The following is a 22,610-nucleotide window of genomic DNA, read 5'->3' on the forward strand; positions in this document are numbered from 1 at the left end:
GATGGTAGTGTGGCAGTTTCCCAAGCTGAATGTCATGAGTTCGTTCCTCAACCCTGGATGTGACTTCTTTTTTTTTTCTTTTTCTGAATTCTTTATTTTACTCTCTTTCAAGTGTAAATATTAGCCTACTCCAGAATGGAGTCTACTCTAAATAGAGTCAATTTACTGTGTAGAAGTGGAAACAGTTACTCAGCTTGGTGCCTTTAACATATTATTGCGCCTTTTGCAGAAATAGTTTTTTCAGGATAAAATGAGAAAGGTTGCACATCACCTGTTACTATAGCATGTGGCTGACAGCATGTGCATAGGGAATGTTTAAAAATACTTTCAGAATTAGGGGATGAAGGTGCTTGTTTACTCAAGTGTAAATATGTCTGCAGACTGTATATCGATTGTTTACAACTTGCTGCAAATCTCCACAGAGACTAGTTGATGTGCCCGGTGGGCGCCAATGCTTTGGTTAGCAACAGAGGTCAAAGGGGCTCAACAATTTAACTACAATGGAGTAAAATTTACATAAATAAGAGCCGCCGCAATCTGCTTCTGAATCAAACTATGACTTGACCATTGCAAAACCCGTATCCATTGCAAAACCCGTATCACTTATTTTTAAGCCATACCAAGATGGCGTGTCAGTCAAGGAAGAGGTGGCTTACTACAGAAAGAGGACATAAAGATGGGAAAATGTAGCTATATTGAAAGCCAGTGCTCGATTCTATTCATTTCAATGTAACCGGCGGGAAATGTAAAAATATATTATTATTTTTTACCACCTAGCTTGGTGAGTTCATCTACAGGTACATTTAAAATAATAAATATGTTTAACAATTGTAAAACACAAGAGGCTGTGTCTCACTGTCAGGTTTGAACAATAATGACTGTGCTATATGCAAACCATCAAGGTCAGGAGAACGATAGCACTCCACCACTTTTGCTCCTATGCGGTACATACCATGTTTGAGTGTGTTTTGCTAGCAGGGAGCGCACGAGGAAGGGAAGGGAGGTTCCTTGAAGGCACTAAAAATACAAGCAAGCCTAAAGACCGAAACCTCTCATCAGCTCTAATAAGACCCCCACTGGGGGAGGGGAGAGATGAAGTGAGAGCAGGAGTGGGGAAAAGGGAAGGCCAAAGAAGGACAGAAAAGCAAGGTGAGAGGAGAGAGAAAAGGAAGGGAAGCAAAGAGACAGAGACAGAGAGAGAGAGAGAGAGAGACAGAGAGAAACACAGAGAGGCAGAGAGAGGACTATAAAAGGAAGCTGCATCTGCTTTACCTATAGCCAGATTTTAATATATGGCACAGTAATAAAGCTTGCACTAAATCTCTCCACTGCACCGCCATATGATTATATTCATAGCAGCTGTATAAAGGAATCCAGCATTCTAGCACAAATGTGTATGTATGTGTTTCAAAATATACCAAACGTTACCTGGGGAAACGACAAAAACATGTGTTGTGACGTGCAACTAAAATAAAAGACACTTTTGGATTACCCTCGCGGTTAAAGTCAATTTCATTCAACATCCTGGCTGTCAAGGTCACACATGTTGAGATTGTTTGTAAGAAGAATTAGAGACAGAATGTTACGCTCGGTTGCTCACCGCGCCTCCGCAGCCAGTAGCTCGTCGTAGTGCGAGGAGCGCTGGTCGTCGTCCTGTCGGTACCTGATGACCGTGGCCAGGCCTTTGCTGACCAGAGCCTCTGCGATGTTACTGTGGAAAAGAACGTGTGCAAACATGTGAATCCATTCAGGCCGGGCGTGAGCGCATAACAGCGTTTCTGCCACTAAAGCCGGTAGCGCTCTTCTACCTTTAAAGCCGGGAGAGCGGATATACGTCATTTTGTTGTTTTGTTTTGACCTATTCTTGATCTCTTAGCCGATGAAATGCATCTGGATATACACGAGAGGATGACGTGGGTCTTGTTGCATGTCTTGGAATTTTATTCGAACATTCATGGCTGACGTAGATTTGCGGGAGTTATGAAATAATTGATGGCGAATGACGACTGCACAGGAGGACTGCACAGGAGGACTTCGAACCGGCGTAACCAGTCGACAGTGACATATTGTTAAAAAATATGTTTATAGACAATGAGGATGATGAAACGGCTTTGCAACGGAATGGACGATGAATATTACCACTCAATTTCCGAAAGTTATTACAAGTGTGCTCCAGTGTTTAAGGTAAACATACCTGCGGATGTGACACAATTGTTAGTTGATTTTTTTAAATATATATATATATATATATATATATATATATATATATATATATAGATAAATATATATATAGTGCTGCTCAAAAGTTTGTGAACCACTTGCGCAATTTTGACTTTCCAATTGTTTCAACATGATTTTGTTGTTTAATCTGAACTATTACAGTTTATATGAAATAACAGGTGTAGGTTTATCAATTCAATGCATTGTTTTTTTAATCAATTGTGTAGTCAAAACTAAATTAAAAAGAGTTTTTGCTCAAACTCATGTAGATGCAAAAGTAAATTAACCATGAGCTGCATTGTTTCAAAAAAGTTTTTAAGTAGGATCAGGTAGGACAAATTCGTAGCTAAACTAACCACTAAAATGGACCAATGAAATGAGAGGTTTAGCAAAGAAATTGTGCATCACTGACTAAAACAGAGACAAAACAATGTCACTTTAGTCTTACCCAGGTGAACCCATACAGGCCAGTCATGCTGAGAGGAAGAGAAATCTCAGGGGACCTCAGGAAGTGGGTAGTGACAGCACATCTGTCTGGGGAAAACTATAAAGTCATCTAAAAAAATTGTGCTTCATCATTCCACTGTGAAGCAGATCATCTGCAACTAGAGAAAACTGAAAATTACTACAATCCTGCCTAGAACTGAAAAAACCTTCTAAAATATCAGCAAGAACCACAAGAAAATTTATAATTTAGGAAAAAAGCCAACTCGAACATCACATCAAGAAATTTGCAGACCTCTTTTGCTGCATCTGGGACACATGTGCATGCTTCAACAATCAGAAGAAAAGTCAATCGACAAGGCTTTCATGGAAGGCTTGCTAGATAGAAGCCTCTGCTCACAAAAAAAGATCAAAGCTGCCCAGCTCAAATTTGCCAGCGAGTACCTGGACAACACTGAAGCTTTTTGGAAGTCTCTTATGTGGACAGATGAGTCCAAAATTGAACTGTTTGGTCACAAGGTCAATTTTTTCATTCACCCTGTTTTTTCTCAAACCAACCAGAGAGGAAGGAAAAACTCTTTGAATTTCCCTCCAGCAGTGACAGTATTTCATTTTTACAACACACAGGAAACACATACCTACCGCCTACCGAGACCTAAAAGCCTGTTTAGCAAGCAAACTAGCGATAAGACTGCTTATCAGTCCCCAGACCATCTTTGTGGTTTTGGAAAACAACGCCCCTTGGAAGTTATACGGTACAACAGTGCCCTCCAGCGGTCACTATCAGTTATCCTCAAGAGTCTATATAATTCGGGACAAAAACGGACTCTATGTACTTGACTGACATCAAGTGACTTCTGTTGTTTATCTTTGTACACAACCTGTATGTCTATCTCAAATGAATGATGTGTGTAATTTCTGTAGCCACCTAAGTTTAGCTAATTAGTAAGCTTAGCGAATAACTTTATGATCGCGGTAATGTTTGAAATGTGTTCAGAATGATAAATAAAGCATCTGGGTTGTCAATTCTGATAAAAAATTATCAAATGCTATCCCAAAAGCTTGGTCTCAGTGGACCAAGTCTGCTTCACGCGCACGGAAGAGGCGCAACTACTGCCCGAAATAAAAGCCAGTGCGCGAAGGAACGTCCCTCTCTCTTCTGCGCTCCTCTCTTCTCTTCTTCTTCTTCTTCCCTCTAATTCGCCCTTCTCCCTCTTCGCTCTTCTTTCCCCACGAACTCCTCCTGACCATCACGAGAGACGTGGTCGCCGAACACGCTGAGAGCGACCACGTGGGCTTCTTTCTTTGAGCCCCGGACTTGAGCCACAACGGGCGCCTCTAAGCACGCATCACGACTCGCAACCACACTGCGCGTCCCAAAACGCGCGTGTCTGTTGAAAGCCGACCCACCTACCTTACGCTCTCTGAACCACGCAGCGCCCCGCCGACTCGGTTCTACGATGGCTGTTATGCACCAGCGACCCATTTCTGCTCCAGCCGTGCGCCCGAGTCGCCCCGCAGCGCCTAAACCAACTGACTAGTTGGCGTTAAAGCACAGTTAGAAGACGCAGACGCCGTGCATGCCGAGAACTCAGACAGCAATGCAGACGAATTTACATCAGACAATGACACTCCTCAAAAGATTGGTGAGTTAACACGAGCTCTCACATACGCCAAAGACACAAATCGAGAGTCAGAAAGACTGCTGAGAACCGCTGCTGACAAAATTCATAAGCTGAAGTCAGAGGTGACTGATCTGACCGACCGACAATAGACCAACTTTGACAAGCCGAAGCAAATTACTTGCGGGTTAGTTCGCTCCTAGCGCAGTCATCCGACGATGTGAAGCGCCTTCGAGTACAAGTACAAACTCTTAGAGAGGAACGCAATTTTGAAGTAGACCGCTTGTACGACCTGCGAACAAAATTAGCATCGACTGAAGCCAAGGTTACCCGCCTCCGACAATGCCAGCAGGACTATGAGGCAGAGTTAGCTCAGATTAAACATGAGTTACAGTGCGCGCAGTTAAATAATGTTGCCAGAGGAGCACCCCTTTTGGGAGCTCCAACTGCAGGCAGACCTCCTGATCCCAGAGCCACAACACCACAGCTGAAACTGCCGCCTGAGCCCGACACCGGATGGAGGACAGCGGCAGTGACCACGGCCCCGTTAAGCCTCGCACCGCCACTGGACGCGCCCCCACGAGGTTTGGGACCATCAGGTGTTGAACGTTTTCAACGTGGACCCATGTCGACTCTCCCGTTGGAGATACACATGGGCGTGGCCTGGAAGGATTTGGACAAGCTGGCTCGATATATTGCCAAGTTCGAACCGAAACCAGGGGGGTCTCAAAACACAGAGTACCTGAAAGACATTGACTACTATCTCCAGAGGTTGCCAATGGCAACCGTGGAAGATAAGTTGTACTTAAAAACGTATAAAAATTACTTCCAGCCGCGCAGTCAACAGACTGCTGGAACGGCAGCCTGCTGATGTGTTGTCTGATCCCTTGGCTCTGCATCAGGCCATGGCACGTGAATTTGATGGCTCTCCTGAGTTGACGGGCATGGAAGTCGCCACGTTCGTCAAACAGGGAATAAAGGAGCCCCCCTCAGGCTTTCTATAGTCGTCTTCGCGATGCCTATTTTGGGACTCGTAACGAGTCCAACATGGAGGAGGACCTGAGTTTTAAAACATTGTTTGTCCGGAACCTCCAACCAAACCTCAATCACTACCTAGGATTGGCTTTGTGTCCTCAGACACTGAACAGCTCGCAGTTGCACGACGTAGCAGCTAGGGGCTATGCAAAATTAAAAGTTTCAACCCCTAAGGTAGCAGACGGCGACGTCTATCAACTGGACGTGGGTTCCCCGTCGGAGCTCGAGGGAGCCTTCTCTGATGCTCCAAAGGAAGCCCAATCCAGATTAAAAAGGTCGAACCAAAACGGTCGCAACCGAACGGCAACCCAGTCCCACGGCCCGCGTAACCGGAGGCCGCGCTCCAAAACTGACAGCCCGCGTGACGAGCGACCGGACCGAGAATTGCAAACAGACTACCGCCGTCATTCCAGATCTGCTAAAGGTAAGCCTAATTCGCGCTACAATCCAAAACAGGATGAAACCGAATGCGCGGACGGGATACTCAAAGCACTCCTGAAATTGTCAAAAGACCAGTCTGTGCGACGAGCCGACGGCCGGACACCCACTGACATGACCCACCAAACGGGTCACGAGCGGGCCCGCCAGAAGCTTAAATTCATAAACCGCATTCTGACTCAACGGTACTGGTACTTCAGGTTGACTCCAATACGACTACCAAGGTGTGCCAATCGCGATCTACTGACGACGTGCAACCGTTCCAACAGCTTTTAGGTGAATTCACCACCAGGGGGATAGCTCGTAAATTCTAACTGAGCGTCACTCTGGAGCGAGCTCTGACCTACGAAGCCCTCGTAGATCCTGCGGCAGACGTCACGGTGATGTCGACCACGGTGTTTGAGCAACTCCGTGTTGCGTCGCTAGCTACAGACCGCTCTGCCTTCAGCGTTGGCCACTTACCGTTCGCGCCTTTTCACCTAATAACACACAACTGTTGCAATGGTCGGTTGGCCCCATGGAATTCATCCATCCAGTCTATGTGGGACCCATTGAGTCAGTCCCCCTTCTTATGGGTCAAGACCTGCTGGTTCGCTTCCAACCCAACATCGACTACCAAATCTGGGCCCAGGTGCGACAGGCTCTGCCGACAACACTCCCGGGCCATCACCGGTCTCAGCAGTGCACTGTGACTCGGGCGCAGTCACCACACATGGAAGCAGGCGCCTCCACAGGGAACTGGGACCCGACACTTTCCAAGGCAGGACCACTCACGTCTCTTTCGAAGAACCGGCTGCTAAGCCGCGACATCTTCTTATGTGACCTTGATCCGCCACCGGCCGACGCAGGGTATGCCCCTTGCATCATCGGACGTGTCCAGGTGCAAGATACACCCGTCTTTGACGCTGTCCTCGCCTTGTGGGCTGACCAATTAGCCATTTCTACAGCTTTTGCTAACGACTTGCGGGATCATGACCCAGACCTTTCTTTCATCTCCAAATCTTGCCGGTTTCCGTTGAACATTGAACCCTCTCTTTCCATTTCTGCAGTGGGCGTGTGCCTTAAACCTTCAGTGGACTCAGCGCTCACTGACACACTACTTCCTGGGTGTTCCTGACGCGCCTCACACTCTTTTGGTGGGTGCAGACTTGCTTGTCCGCCTTGCCGTCCAGGTAGACACCATCAACAATGTACTGTGGTCCCTCACCAACTCGGAACCTCTTGCGTGTGTTCCCAGTCTTCCAAACGGGAAGTCTGGACAAACCATCCGTTCTAACTTCCACAACGTTACTCTAAGCATGCCCGTAGTGAGACACATTCCACCTGACTTGTTCTTGACTGAACACGCAGACGGCCAAAGACTTACTAGGCCATCTCAAATTGTCACAGTTAACCCTGCTGGTCCCATCAACGATGAAAACATTGTTCAAGTGGACCCCAAGGATCAATACAAGTTTGCACTCACCTTCAGTAACAAACAATACACCTTTACCCGGTGTCTATTCAGCTAAGCTAACCCGCCGGCCAAATTCAACATCTTCCTCAAAAAGGCGTGCCCCGACGTCGCCGTCAGGGGCAACCTCAGTTGCGTAGACGACATAACGATGTGGAGCTCCTCTTTGGATGATCACTTGGTGGAAATCAACCACGGTCTTGGACAGCTGTCTTCCGCAGGCGCCAAACTGTCCCTCCTGAAATGTCAGCGGTGCCGCTCAAAGGTCAACTACGTGGGGATCAAGGTTGGGCCGAACGGGGTGGAACCACAATCCAACCGTATTCAAGGCCTTCTTGACATCAAAACCCCCACTGATGTTTCGAAACTCCGCAGCTTCCTGGGCATGTGCAACTATCCGCGCCAGTTCATCGAACACTTTGCTGATATAGCACGGCCTCTTACTAAACTGCTGAAGAAAGACACGCCCTTCGGTTGGGGTGTCAAACAAAACAACGCGATGGACATGCTAAAACAAAAGCTGAGCTCCGCCCCCTCTGTCGTGCGTACTCCGATAGCAACAGGGAATTTTTCTTGGAAGCAGGATTCTCCGATTATTGTGTGAGCGCGGGTCAAGACCAAGTGTACGACCAGGATAAACGTGTTGTGGCGTATGCCAGTAAAATGTTGAACGGCCCCGAAATACTCTGACTGCAAAAAAACCGCAATCAGGCATTTCTCGAACTACATTGGATGCCAAAAAGTAACTATTGATACAAACTATCATCCGGTTACCTTTTTCAACAACCCACGCATTTGAAACGGCGTCGTGACAGACGTGCGCATTGCCGGCTGGATTATGGGGTTTACAGAGTTTCGACATTCGGGTCCGGTACGCGAAAAACTCAAAGTTACCGCTGGGTACCGATCGAGAGATTTGCCAAAACTTTGTGTCGACCTCCTCGACCCCGCCAACAGACGTCATCGTTACACCGATGCCAGAATTCATGCGTCACCGCTATTGGACAAAGGATTAACTTGATGTACCCCTAGTTAACACCACAACGAGCGAAGTTAATTCGCATGCTTTGTTGGCTGCTAGGAAATGATGCTGATGACAATCCTGATGTTTGGTATGACTACTGTAGTAAATCAACCAGGAATGGTTGAACCCGAGACTACCGAATCGCTAGGATTGCTGACGAATAATGACTAGAAGTTAACAAACTATGGTTTACAGTCTATTTGGCTACAGACACTTGGTGGAACACTTGAGGGTACGACCCTAGCCCGTAACACTAATAGCGCTATGTGGAATTAGACCAGATAAACCGTGAAATGGTTGGCAACTGTAATTCAAGGATTATGTATACCTAAAGTGTTGTGATTCTTCTGAATGACATGCTGCGTGAAAACCAGCCAAGGACCTGCCGCAGCCTCCACGCCGCGCGTGCACCTCGCCACCAACCGGAGACGTGCAGCGACCTCTCAGTCGTGCGGCCATCACCATCATCCAGAGACTCCAGTGCAGCATTCCAACTGCGTGTGCGCCGACCGCCCAGATCGTCTCCAACTGAGTTTTCTTCAACTGAGGATCGACGCTCGTCGAGTCCCTCTCTCTCCCGTACATCTGAACAAGTCCGTGAGTGCGCTTTCATTGCAATCTGACCGTATACTACTGGTGCAATGTTTTTTTCAAATATAAAAGGGTTGACAAGTCAAAACGCTTCTATCTCTATTCCCCATCTACCTTTTTCATTCCCTTTTTATAATAGTTCGTTAGGTTGCAGGTTTTCTTTTTATCTTTGATTCACATCTTTTTTTATTCCGTTCCATTAGTAGGTTAGGCTGTGACTGATATATGTGTGTTTACTAAATACATTTGTTGTCTAGAAATTCAATTTCTGCCGAATCATTTGTGTTTACTGAGTGGATTAGTAATTCTCTTTTTAAAGCAAAGAACTCCATGGTTAACTAAAGTAGAAACTTCAGATTATGAATACTTGATAATACTCAACGTGGTCAACGTGGTGCCCCCAGAGGTTGCTGAGGAAATTACAACTCTTCTCAGTACAGTCTAAATTTTTCATAAGCCATTACGGCAACCCAAATAATCGCTACACATGTTTGGTGAAAAGTCAACACTGCATACCAGCAAAATAACCTTCTCCCTACAGTGAAGCATGGGGGTGAGAATGTTAAATTCTGGGCTGGTTTTTCATCCTCAGGAACTGGACAACTCCACATAGTCCAGGGAATCATGAAATCAGAGGAATATTGTGAAATCATGGATCATAACCTGAAGCCGTTCTTTGTGAAGTTTTTAGCCTGGTAGAAGATGGATCGTGCAATTTGACAATAATCCAAAGCATTCCAGCAATACAACCAAGGAATGTCTGAAGAACAACAAGATTCATGTTCTGGATGTGCCCAGTCAAAATCCTGACTTAAATTATTTCAAAATATTGTGGCGGGACCTGAAGCGGGCAGTTTATGCTAGAGGTTGGATGGGCATCCAACCTCTCTCTCAATTGGTTGCATTTTGCAAGGAAGAGTGGAAAAAATTCCCCAAAGTCGATGTGAAAGACGGATAAATCACTAAAGAAAGTGTTTGGATGAAGTTATCATTGCAAAAGGAGGTGCAATGTCCGATTAAGTGAGAGGTCCACATACTTTTGCACCCATGAAATCTGAGTTTTTCTTAAATCAACAGCGAATGACAATATTACCATTCTTTTTGTTCAAGTCCATTATTTTCAATGTCAGCATTGTAGATTTGGGTATGACTAAACATTTAATAAGGTTATTTTAATTTATACAAAAAGTCTGACCGTGACTGCAGGATTCACAAGCTTTTGAGCAGCAATGTATATATTAAAGATTTATAATAATACATTTAGGTTTGTGTGAACGCCACAGGTGTAAAATCTGAAATGTTTTGGGAATTACAGTAATTTCTGGACTATAAACCGCTACTTTTTTCACTTGCATTTGACCCTGCGGCTAATACAAAGGTGCGGCTTATCCATCAGATCACAAGGGGGCGCACTATAAAGGAAGCGCAAGGGCGTCAGGCAGAGCAAAACAAACCAAGTGAGCCCAAATACAGTATGAGAGAGAATGAGAGCGAGACAATTTGCGCCCTCATTTTGGAAAATAAAGTAGTGGGAACCCTTGTATACCAGTGTGGTAACATTAAAACACCTGCGGCTTACAGTCGGGTGCGGCTTATATGTGTAAAACTCCAGTATTCCCCAAATTTAGCGAGCGCGCCTTATAGTCCAAAAATCACTGTATGTTTCTATCTGCTTCAGGAGATATCAATTATTTAGTAGGCATTGACAATATTGTTGAAATTCCAGGAAAGCTTCAGGTTTTCAGGGGTGATTGTAAAGTCACCCATAGGTGTTACAGGCATGTTTTGACAGGCGCTTTAGGTCTTAATGGGTTAAGGTAGGTTCCACTTAAACTAAAAATACTCCAAAATGTGTGTTTCCATTTTTGCAATCTGTTCGGCAAAATGCTTGTAACCAAGAGGATTTTTATGCTGCTTTAGCACCGCCATCTGGTGGTCGGGAGGGACGAAATAGAACCGTAGTCACGGTACATTCATAACTATAAAATATACACGTATGAAATGCAGTGTCAGAACAAACAATATTGAAAAATATGATACACATTTACACTGACTTTTTAGAATTGCTATTCTGCAAGCCATAATTAGTTGATTTTGAAGTCAAACACTTTCAAAACTGAGTTAGCTCAACGGTTAGAAGTTAGAACAGTGGTTATACCTTTTTCAATACTTACAGTTTTCTAGCAAAGTCCCTCAAATGGATGTAAATAAGTATATTTACACACAAAATGACATTATCTGATAAAACCCCACAGCTTGAAAAGGTTGTTTTACTGAAAAAAAGGGGCCAACAATTTAAGGATTTCAAGGTTAAAAACACTTCCAAAACAGAGATCTCTCTATTATAATAATCTGAGTCATTCGAGTCAAATAGTGTTATAATCCTCTTTCTTGCAGATTCCACATCCTAAAGCAAATGTAAATGACCATATTGACACAATCGAAATGATGTCACCGTGCTATGAAGTCTGGGTGAGAATCTTTGTTACTTACATGCCACCAATGGTGACTGTGGCACAGGTGCGCTCTGAGAATGCTGGGGTGCTTTCACCGGGGCCGGTGGCCGCTCTGATGTAGTCCACAGTCACGTTGACCTAAAAAAAAATGTACACATATAAAATACTCAACTGAAAAAGGAAGCACAAGTTACAGCCATAGTAATTGGTGTTGGGGGGTGTTTTGACTTGTGCAATGGGGTGGTGGTGGAGGAAGAGGGAGTTCTCAAGGTCACCCCAGTCAGTGTGCATCATGTCAGGCATGAGCGCAGACCTCCCAAGAGGATGATTGCGGGTGTATGCGGGCACAAGAACACACACGGTCAAGAAACCACATAACCCTGGAGAAAAGCTTTTGTCACATGACACGTGTGGAGCGCATTCGCTGCATGGCAAACGTTAGGAAGAGTGCAGTTGAATGATACGCGTCACAAATGACAAGTTTTGAGACTCAACTATTACGCAATAATCGGTAAAGTATTTAAAAAACTACTGTAAAGAAAATAAACCAGATCAGGCTGTTATATGTGATCATCACGTGGGGGTGAACAGCAGTACGTGGGTCATCATTAAAGTCCAGTCTTGTATGCTAGGTTTCAAATAGCATGTAACAATTGTATACGTTTGAGATCCAATTATGGAAAATAAGACCAAAACGATTAAAAATAAAAAAATAAAACACACCAAATTGGTGCTTTAGTTAATGAACTTTTTTCCCCATGTGGCTGTCCCACAAAAATGTTGTTCCGCTTCCCGGGGGCAATTGTTTCAGAGTCAAGGTCTAAACTTTCCTATCACTCAAAAAGAATGAACTTGGATTGAAATTATGTTTTCAAAGTTGCTGTTACACAATGTTAAACTACAATGGTATGGCAGATGTATGCCCTAGGCAGGATCAGAACGGTAACAGACGTCTTCACAGCATGGTCCGACGTCATATTCTTATATAATAATAATAATAATAATAACCATTTCACCATTGCTGATTTCTGTGTTAAAAGCTGGATCTTCTGTTCCTGCTTGAATACTGCAATTTTGCTTGTTCTCTGTGTAATAGACTCAAAAAAGGTGCAATCAGACTGATCAAAAGAAGATAATTTCAATTGTTTTATACCGACTTGGTGGAATCGTAATCGAGACGTCAACTTGAGAGCATCAGGCAGTGATCATATTTTTTTAAAAGGTTTGTTTTTGTCTTTTGTGGTAATAAGGTCCATCGTGGTGTCACTAATGAAATCTCTCTTCAGTGGAGCACAGCAGCTCATGTCGCAGTAATGAACTCATTATGCTTAACTTTGGCTGTTGTGAAACCATGCAAATAAGCTAGTCTTATTTTCATGTTGTAAATTAATTTTAGACATCCTCCAATGCTTCTTAGCCCAAACATGATACGTGTTTTCATGTCATTCACATTCAAATGTGAGGAGGCAATTCAAACAAGCTTTCTTCGTTATGTCCGGGCTTGCTTTTGAATTCAAATTGTTGTGTGTGGCCACGCATGTGTGTTTGAAAGAAAAGATCTTCTCATGAGATGTGGATAATGTGGTGATTAAAAGGGAAGGGGCGAGTGGATCAAATGCTGTGTGATACCCACTAAAAGCCAAATATGTGGGATACAGTCTGGGATACAGCAAAACGGAAACTGATAGAAATATACTTTTTTTTCCTGAGACTTTAATCTTTCTTTTGGTAGGTTTCATGTTTTTATAGCAATAGAACACAATATTCTGTGGGCCTTTAAAAATCAGTCAAAATCCATTAAAACAGCCGGGAGTGAAGAGGATTGTTTTAGTGAAAATGGCTGGGGGGAAAAAGTGTTTTCCAATGGGATGATTTTTGCTCCTGTGAACAAATGTGGTTTTAACATGTTAGCAACTTGACTGGCTAATTCATTTAACTAAAAATCAAAAAAACTTAATGCCATAAAATGTACCTGGATCTCTTAAAAGGAACCCCGATTGTAATGACAAGTTTGCTCTAAATGTTTTATTTGATTTTTACTAACATAACTATGACATTAATTTTTCTAAAAATAATTTCCATTTTAATACATTTTGTAGAAATTTTATTTGGACGTACACCGCCATTATTTACATCGCAACACATTCAGTGCATAGTGACGTAGAATGGTGGCGCACTATAAAGAAAGCAAGGTAAGCCTCCATAACGTTCTTAAAGAAACAACACGCGAACGGGAGAGTCACCCTCCCCCACGCCGTGCTCCCGTCATTCACCAGATGCATTTAAGCGTTTTGAGCTTCCCTGTAGGAATGCTACGGAGACCTAACTTGCTTTCTTTTTAAGTGTTTCACATTGCTCGGCAGAGAGCCACCGCCGCTCTACGTCACTACGCACTGAATGTGTTGCAAACTTGCGACGTAAATAACAAAAGGTGGCATACGTCCAAATAAAGTTTCGACAAAATATATTAAACTGGAAATGATGTATGAAAAATAAATCTAATAGTTATGGTAGTAACAAACAAATAATATAGAGCAAACTTTACATTACAGTTGGGGTTCCTTTTAAGAGTTGATAGCAGGAATGTATGAAGGAGTGGGTGAAAAATTGGAAGCTAAAAAGTGCAAGAGACATGTGCCAAGACAATCACTTGTTTTGGCGAGCTAATCAGCCACATGTAGCGGATATTATTGAATTAATCATAACATCCTCGTCATACAGTATCATCAGATATCCTCATCGGATAGATTGAAAAAACCAAATCAATAAGGGATGGTACGTATGAATCGAGATATTTAACATGACGTTTGGTCCTCATTTAATTTGGTTGAATGTAACCTCTCAATAAACCAAGCAAGGCAACGAACAAACGGTTATACTTCAAATGGTCCCCTTCAATCATCTTTCAATTGCATGTGCAACCTTTCTCCATATCCACACGTATTCACACGCGAGCAGCTGCACACAACAGGAGCCACTTTTGAGCCCGCAGGATTATCCGAATGTGCTCAAGCCTGATAAGTTGCTTAATGCAACATCTCCATTAGAATGTTTCTTCTTTTCTTTTTTCTGCTGCTGCTGCTGAGACCCAGGCATATACAACAAGCACTACTTATAAAGTTAACCAAATGGAGCTTTTTGGGATTATGTCACCATGCAAACGCTGCTGTTTCAGATATGGCAGGGATACATCATATATACACCAACACAAGGCAGTTGCTTGCATTTTAACTCAATTGTAGAACTTATATCTGAATTGTCCGACAATATGTATGCCATTAGTTGCTCCAAAATTGCTATGTATTTCTGAAACAGCGCAAGTGACCGGCCAAAGTGACTCAACTGGACAATCATGAGGGGGACGGGGGCAGATGAAGTTGGTGTTGCACCAAAGCGATTGACACTTGCAAATAATCAACTTCCTGCAATGGGGTAAGAACATTTGAAGGCACCACATCCACAGTACGATTATTTCTTTATTTCACCCCACTTAGCTGGGTGTGACAATCAGTGGTACAAATAAAAATAAGTATTTGTAAAATAAAGACTGTAAATGCTTTATTGATACAGCTTCCGACGGCTGGTTGAAAATCGCTTATACTAATATATTTTTGTTAGTAAAGCTCATTTACAATCATGCAATGCCGCTGACTGGAATAGCAACAAAACGAACCCACGTGGGCCTAAAGGATGTAAATAAATACACTTCTTCCGCACAACATAGCACTTGTTGAGTAGTTGTCATTTCATTGATTGGCTAATGTGATTTTAGCAACAATAAAATGCTACTTGAAACATGACCAAACGGTATAGTTGAGTTTGGTTTCATGATGAATTCACTTAAAATGGGAGATGGTATGCTGAAATAAATGTTCCACTTTGGAGGTTCCACCATGCTTTTTATGATTTCTTTTTTCCCACGAGAAAATACATTAATCATCTGCAGAAATCAAACCTAGGCCACACATTGCTGAAAGGAAAATTTAATATGCAAATGGTACGTTACTGATAAGAGATGAATATCACGGCAGTTTCCTTTAGGGATGATGAATAGCAGCTTTAATGGCGAGCGGCGCTTTATTCCGCTGAAGCGTCGTGGCTTTGAGCTTTAGCGCGCCGCTACTCGTGCCTTAATGCGGAGTAATGTCCTGGAGGGTTTAGTGGAGCTTGTTTTCTCAGTGCTGCCTCCCACCTCGAAACAGGTAATTCGACAAATGTAACAAGTCAACCTTGTGACTGGACAAGATGTTGATATTTTGCGGCTCGAGAAGGGGACTCTCATTGTATATGATCGGTTCAAAGCTAATTATCTTTGGTTATAAAAATAGATTCAACACAGAACTGGTCTCGATCTACTAATGCTCCTCCGTGAGGCTTAGTGCTTCAGAGACAGCGTGACAGCAAATAGGTCGACCAATTCCCCAAAACGCGAAGCACTGCGCTCTTGCGCTGACCTCCGCCCGCCCGACGCAACTCCCAAGTAGGTCAAGGTAGCACAGATGAACATGAAAGCCTCCGGGAGTTAAGTCCTTACGTTGGAAAATAAAATCGCTCCCAAAAGCAGTATAGGGATTGTTTAATCCAAAAGTAATTATTTCCCGGTTGCCAAGGCCACATTCAAAAAGATTCCTTTATTTTTTTCACTTGTGTATTATAAGGATAAAATATATATATATATATACATATACATACATATACATATACATATACACATATACGCATTCATACGTGTATATATACATACACATACGTATACGTACGTACGCATACGTACGTACGCATACGTACGTACGCATACGTACGTACAGATACACATACATACGTACGTACACATACATACGTACGTACACATACATACGTACGTACACATACATACGTACGTACACATACATACGTACGTACACATACGTACACATACGTACACATACGTACGTACACATACGTACACGTACGTGTACGTACGTATACATACATACATACGTATACATACATACGTACGTGTACGTACGTGTACGTACATACGTATACGTACATACGTATACGTACATACGTATACATACATACGTATACATACATACGTATACATGCATACGTATACACGTATACGTATACACGTATACCTACGTATACGTATACACGTATACCTACGTATACCTATACACGTATACCTACGTATACGTATACACGTATACCTACGTATACCTATACACGTATACCTACGTATACCTATACACGTATACCTACGTATACCTATACACGTATACCTACGTATACCTACGTATACGTATACACGTATACGTACATACGTATACATACGTATATGCATACGTATACATACATACGTATACATGCATACATGCATATGTATACATGCATACATGCATACATGCATATGCATACATGCATACATGCATATGTATACATGCATATGTATACATGCATACATGCATATGTATACATGCATACATGCATACATGCATACGTATACATGCATACATGCATACGCATACATGCATACATGCATACATGCATACGCATACATGCATACATACGCATACATGCATACATACGCATACATGCATACATATGTATACATGCATACATACGCATACATGCATACATACGTATACATGCATACGCATACATGCATACGCATACATGCATACATACGTATACATGCATACGCATACATGCATACATACGTATACATGCATACGCATACATGCATACATACGTATACATGCATACGCATACATGCATACATACGTATACATGCATACGCATACATGCATACATACGTATACATGCATACGCATACATGCATACATACGTATACATGCATACGCATACATGCATACATACGTATACATGCATACGTATACATGCATACGCATACATGCATACATACGCATACATGCATACGCATACATGCATACATACGTATACATGCATACGCATACATGCATACATACGTATACATGCATACGCATACATGCATACATACGTATACATGCATACGCATACATGCATACATACGTATACATGCATACGCATACATGCATACATACGTATACATGCATACGTACGTATACATGCATACGTACGCATACATGCATACGCACGCATGCATACATACGTATACATGCATACATACGTATACATGCATACATACGTATACATGCATACATACGTATACATGCATACATACGTATACATGCATACATACGTATACATGCATACATACGTATACATGCATACATACGTATACATGCATACATACGTATACATGCATACATACGTATACATGCATACATACGTATACATGCATACATACGTATACATGCATACATACGTATACATGCATACATACGTATACATGCATACATACGTATACATGCATACATACGTATACATGCATACATACGTATACATGCATACATACGTATACATGCGTATACATGCATACATACGTATACATGCATACATATACATACATACGTATACATGCATACATGCATACATACATACGTATACATGCATACATGCATACATACATACGTATACATACATACATACGTATACATACATACATACGTATACATGCATACATGCATACATGCATACATGCATACATGCATACATGCATACATGCATACATGCATACATGCATACATGCATACATGCATACATGCATACATGCATACATGCATACATACGTATACATGCATACATACGTATACATGCATACATACGTATACATGCATACATACGTATACATGCATACATACGTATACATGCATACATACGTATACATGCATACATACGTATACATGCATACATACGTATACATGCATACATACGTATACATGCATACATACGTATACATGCATACATACGTATACATGCATACATACGTATACATGCATACATACGTATACATGCATACATACGTATGCATGCATACATACGTATATATATATACACACACACACACACACATAAATAATGTATATATATACCTACATACATACATGAATCAAATTCTGAATCGAAAATTGGAATCAAATTGAATCATGAGACAGTCAAAGATTCCCACCCCTAGTAAATTGGTTTTGCAATGCTGTTCAAACAGCGGTGGGTGCATATGCGCGTAACTCAAGTGCTCTTTAGCTCGGCGCGGGCCAGCAGATCAATAGACACAAGAGGGGCAAATCAACACTGCTTGTTTAAAAGGGCCAATGGTGAGCCCCTTGGCTTCAGCTGCCCTTTCACACAAACACATGATTGCCACTTTTCAGACTTGGAGGGGGGGAAAGGCTTGTTTGGAGCTGATGTGTTTCTTTTACATTACTAAATGACAGGGATTTCCAAAATCGAGGTGTGAGCGCCCTAAAGGGGGGGTGCTCAAATTGAAAAGTGCAATGGCATTCTGCTAAAATTATTACAAAACTGACAGAACATGGTGGCGAGGTAAAGAGTAAATAATCGGATGCTTCTGAAACTGAGCGGCGATGAGGTGGGAAATCCGGCAATCCGCCATTGACGGATGTCCACCTTTTGGCGACTGTTCCGTATTTACGGCGAGTGGATACACAAACTCTGAAGGACCGTCTGGACTCCACCCTGATCGGTGGACATAAAACTCCTTCAATCGGTGCGCAGTCCGTGTATTTTTACGAAGCTTTGCATCACAAAGCACTCGCCGAAAATGCGGAAGCACTCGCCATCAATGACGGGCCGCTTTATTGACGTATTTGCTCAGCTCTGTTAAAAAGCTTGTTCTCAGAAGTCATGTATGGTTCAAGAATTATTAAGCTGCTATCTAGGACAGGGATTCTGTGGTGTGAAAGGCGGTGTGCAAAAATAACATTTACAAACAACATTGGCTAAACAGCGAAATTCATTAATGAACATGAGTGAAAATGTGTGCTGGACAGGAGCAGGTGCGCTAGCTGGGCCGGGATGATGGGTGTACGGCTTCAAATTTTTTGGCTGTGCTTGGAAGTCATGATGGGAAAAATTAGTCAATTAAAAAAAATTTCCAGGATAGATATTCCCCAACTGTGGTGCAAGTTGCCTCCAGTTGGTGCATTGGCAGCTAGTGATGTACCGAATATTCGGCCACGGAAAATTTTGGGTCGAAAATGGCAAAAATATGCATTTTCGGAATTCGGCTGAAATAAAATTCAAGCCAAAAGAATATGGCCGAAAGAGGATGTTGTGGTGACGCAAGCAAAAAAATAAAAATAAATGCTGCAACGCTCTTTGAATTAAACTCCAAACACGGGAGTGAGTGTCCGCCTTGCTTGTTGCCGTTTGTGAGTACCGGCAGCTTCATTGTGCACACCGGAGAAGGAGAGGATCGCTTGCAGAGTACTGCACTACAGGTGAGCCACTCTTTCTCCTGCAGCGCTTTCCTTCTTTATTTTTTTTATGAGAGCCCCTCGAGCGCTTTCACTTGCATTCTGGTGGCCGTGCTAAACACTTTAACTAATGTTAGCATTATTGCTATCAACAGTTTCAAACAAGTAAACACTTAGCACTATCACCGGGTGACTACAGATCTGTACAGGACACCGTGTATGACTTTGCAGTCCGTTCCCAAAGACAATTGGCTGATGCGAGGAAACGTTGGTGAATATGTGAATATGTGAATGTGCCAATTTTAAGTGCGCCGCACCGTGTCCCACTCCAAATAGCCTACAAATGTGTCATCCGCACCGCACGCATTTGTGCCCGCCGATGCAAAGTACATTGATAAAGTGCAATTGCACCGCCAGAAAATGCTCAGTTGCTCACCCCGCGTTTGGTGTTTAATGTACCATTCGCCAGCATGTCTCTGATGTCTGTGGTGTGGACGAATTTCAATTCATATTGTGCTTTGTTAAAATGCCTGTGCCAAATAGGCCTAAATATTTTATAATAATATTAAAATTTTAATTAATTATAATATAAATGCAATAATACAAATTTGGCATAATTTTTTTTCTGCCGTTTCGGTTTTTGGCCAAGCATTTCTCATTTTCGGTTTTTGGTTTCCGCCCAAAAAAAATCTTTTCGGTGCATCCCTATTGGCAGCCCAGTATAAAAAACACTTTTACATCTGAACTGGCTGAAAATGGGGGCAATATATTGGTAGGACACAAAGTCTGAAGCAACGACGACAACGGATAGGTGTGGAACACACCACGTTGAGATGTTGAGTTGATTGTTCTCAGTTCTTAACTGTTACCAAAAGTCACCTTTTTCCCGATGAGCTTCTTCCTGAGGAACTCGCGGGCTTCAAACATGTATGGGATGTCGTAGAGTGGACGGAATCGCTTGTCTTTGTCCTTATTCTTCTCCTGAATGGAGGGGAAAAAGATAATGAATGAAGAGAATACGGAGAATAACAAGTGAATAATAAGCTCAGCTGTGTGTACTCTTGCTGGAGCACACGACTTGCCGCAAAACCGTCGCCCACGCCCTGACACAAGCGCCACAAATAGCAACCATTTGGATTTTGAAAAAGAGGCAGAGGGTTGCTGCGTATGAAGACAAACACACATGCGCTCGGTGACAGGTGCTCTTTTTTTGAGAAGCGTGAATAATCACTGGCGCAGTTGGAAAATAAAGACTGCCACTAACGAGGACACAATGGCCGCCTAGTGGACAACTTCCTGCTTGTTTGTTTCTAGGAACTTGGTCATTGTTTAGTCTCACAAAGAGACACCAGCATCGCCCAAATGAACATGCAAGCCTTTGGATAATTATTTATTCACTCTCATTCATGTGGGAACAACGTGCAACATTATAAAGATTTGAATAACTTCGCTTGATACGTCTCGAAAAGAGCTCTGCCAAGGAAGGGAGTGTGGCGTTGTTTTGTTTCTAATTTCCTTTCTACAGTTAGGGTATTCATTATCCTTTAATATATGTTTATTTCCTACTTTTATTGCATTTTAATGAAATCTCACACATTACAGATGAAAAATTCAAAAAATCAAGTCAATTAAACCTATTCTGATTTAGATTTGCTGATGAAAACAGCCAATACTATATGTTTTAATTTCATTTATATTTACTCTTATTGCTTATTTTTACTTTACTTTCATTACATGTTGACATTCCAAACTGACACTCAGAAGTTTGCAATCACATCAAACCAAGTTGTAACTCGGGCTGGGTATCGATTTAGATCTCCAAAATCGATTTGATTCGATTCAGAAGGGCCCGATTCGATTCGATTCACATTGATTTCTAATTCAGTTAAGGATTTCATGCAGTGCCAATTTTACTTTTATTTGGAAGACATTCTCACAAGTACCAATGTTGAAAATAGTAGAAACTTATTTCTCTTACTCAGAGCATTAGTAAAATTATGAATATTTACATTTATAATTGAATTTGATGCAGTTACATTAATCATGTATATTTATTGAACATGACCTGATCAAAACAATAAATAATATTGAAATCAATTACAACTACAGCACTATGAAAATAAAGTGGGGGAAATCACGACATTCACATCCCTGTGATGGTTTTTATTCTAAGGTTCCAGTGGTTAATAAATAAATAAAAACAAATTGACATAAGAAACAGTCATAGTGCATAATTATGCATCCACATTTTGTGTTTTTATGTCCAATTTCTTACATTACTTCTTTTGGGGGTTATTTGTGTTCAGTCTTTCGTTTTTTCTTTCATTTAATGTACAGTTTAATTACTGCCACATGCAAGCACTTTGTTTAATATTGTGCACCAAAAGCACCTGCCAACCGCGTATCTATGCTAAAGAAGGGGGCGCCAATGAACCAAAAGTATTTGACAAAAATCAAATGGAAGTAGAAGATGTAGTCCGTAGTCTTTTGTAAGTTATAGTGTAGTATGACTTATTTACTATTTAGAGCAGCAAGATACACAGTAAATTATCAGGATTCTACTTTTGGCTCCAATGCGACGCACAATTTTAGTTAAGGTAAGCCATTTAAAACTTCTGCAAAAAAAAAAGATGTCTAAACAGTGTGTGTTTGCATGTGTGCATTTTTCGAAAGGGAGACCCACAATGCGATCCGCTTGCATTAAAACGCAGCCCATTTTTAAAGTTATATAGCAATCAGCAGCTCGGAGCAGCTCATGCTTGAGTTATCTTTCTTTGTAAGCACTGGGCTCCTTTTGGGGTACTCTGAATAACAGAAGGGCACATTTGAACAACATTCACACGAGGTTTTGAACACCTACGTGTTCACCCCTGGCACATTAATTTACCGGAAAAAGTCGTATTAAAAGTATCGATACATGGTTTTATGAATTGATATTGGGCTATGAAAAGCGATATCAATTTG

General features: G+C 42.0%; 1 protein-coding gene across 1 annotated transcript in view; it reads right to left on the bottom strand.

Moving 5' to 3' along the window:
* snd1 (staphylococcal nuclease and tudor domain containing 1) overlaps positions 1-20,831 on the bottom strand; it is a 153,657-nt gene extending 132,826 nt beyond the window's left edge. Inside the window, exons 1-3 of the mRNA XM_086059257.1 lie at positions 20,526-20,831; positions 11,321-11,421; positions 1,601-1,711 (exon numbers count right to left, since the gene is read on the bottom strand). Of these exons, the coding sequence (XP_085915383.1) occupies positions 1,601-1,711; positions 11,321-11,421; positions 20,526-20,831 (518 nt within the window). The remainder of the gene's footprint in view (positions 1-1,600; positions 1,712-11,320; positions 11,422-20,525) is intronic.
* Between the last annotated feature and the right edge of the window lie 1,779 nt (positions 20,832-22,610).

Source organism: Leptonotus elevatus, chromosome 17 (genome assembly GCF_054856555.1).
Source record: "Leptonotus elevatus isolate MCC_2025b chromosome 17, RoL_Lele_1.0, whole genome shotgun sequence".
Lineage (NCBI taxonomy): Eukaryota > Metazoa > Chordata > Actinopteri > Syngnathiformes > Syngnathidae > Leptonotus > Leptonotus elevatus.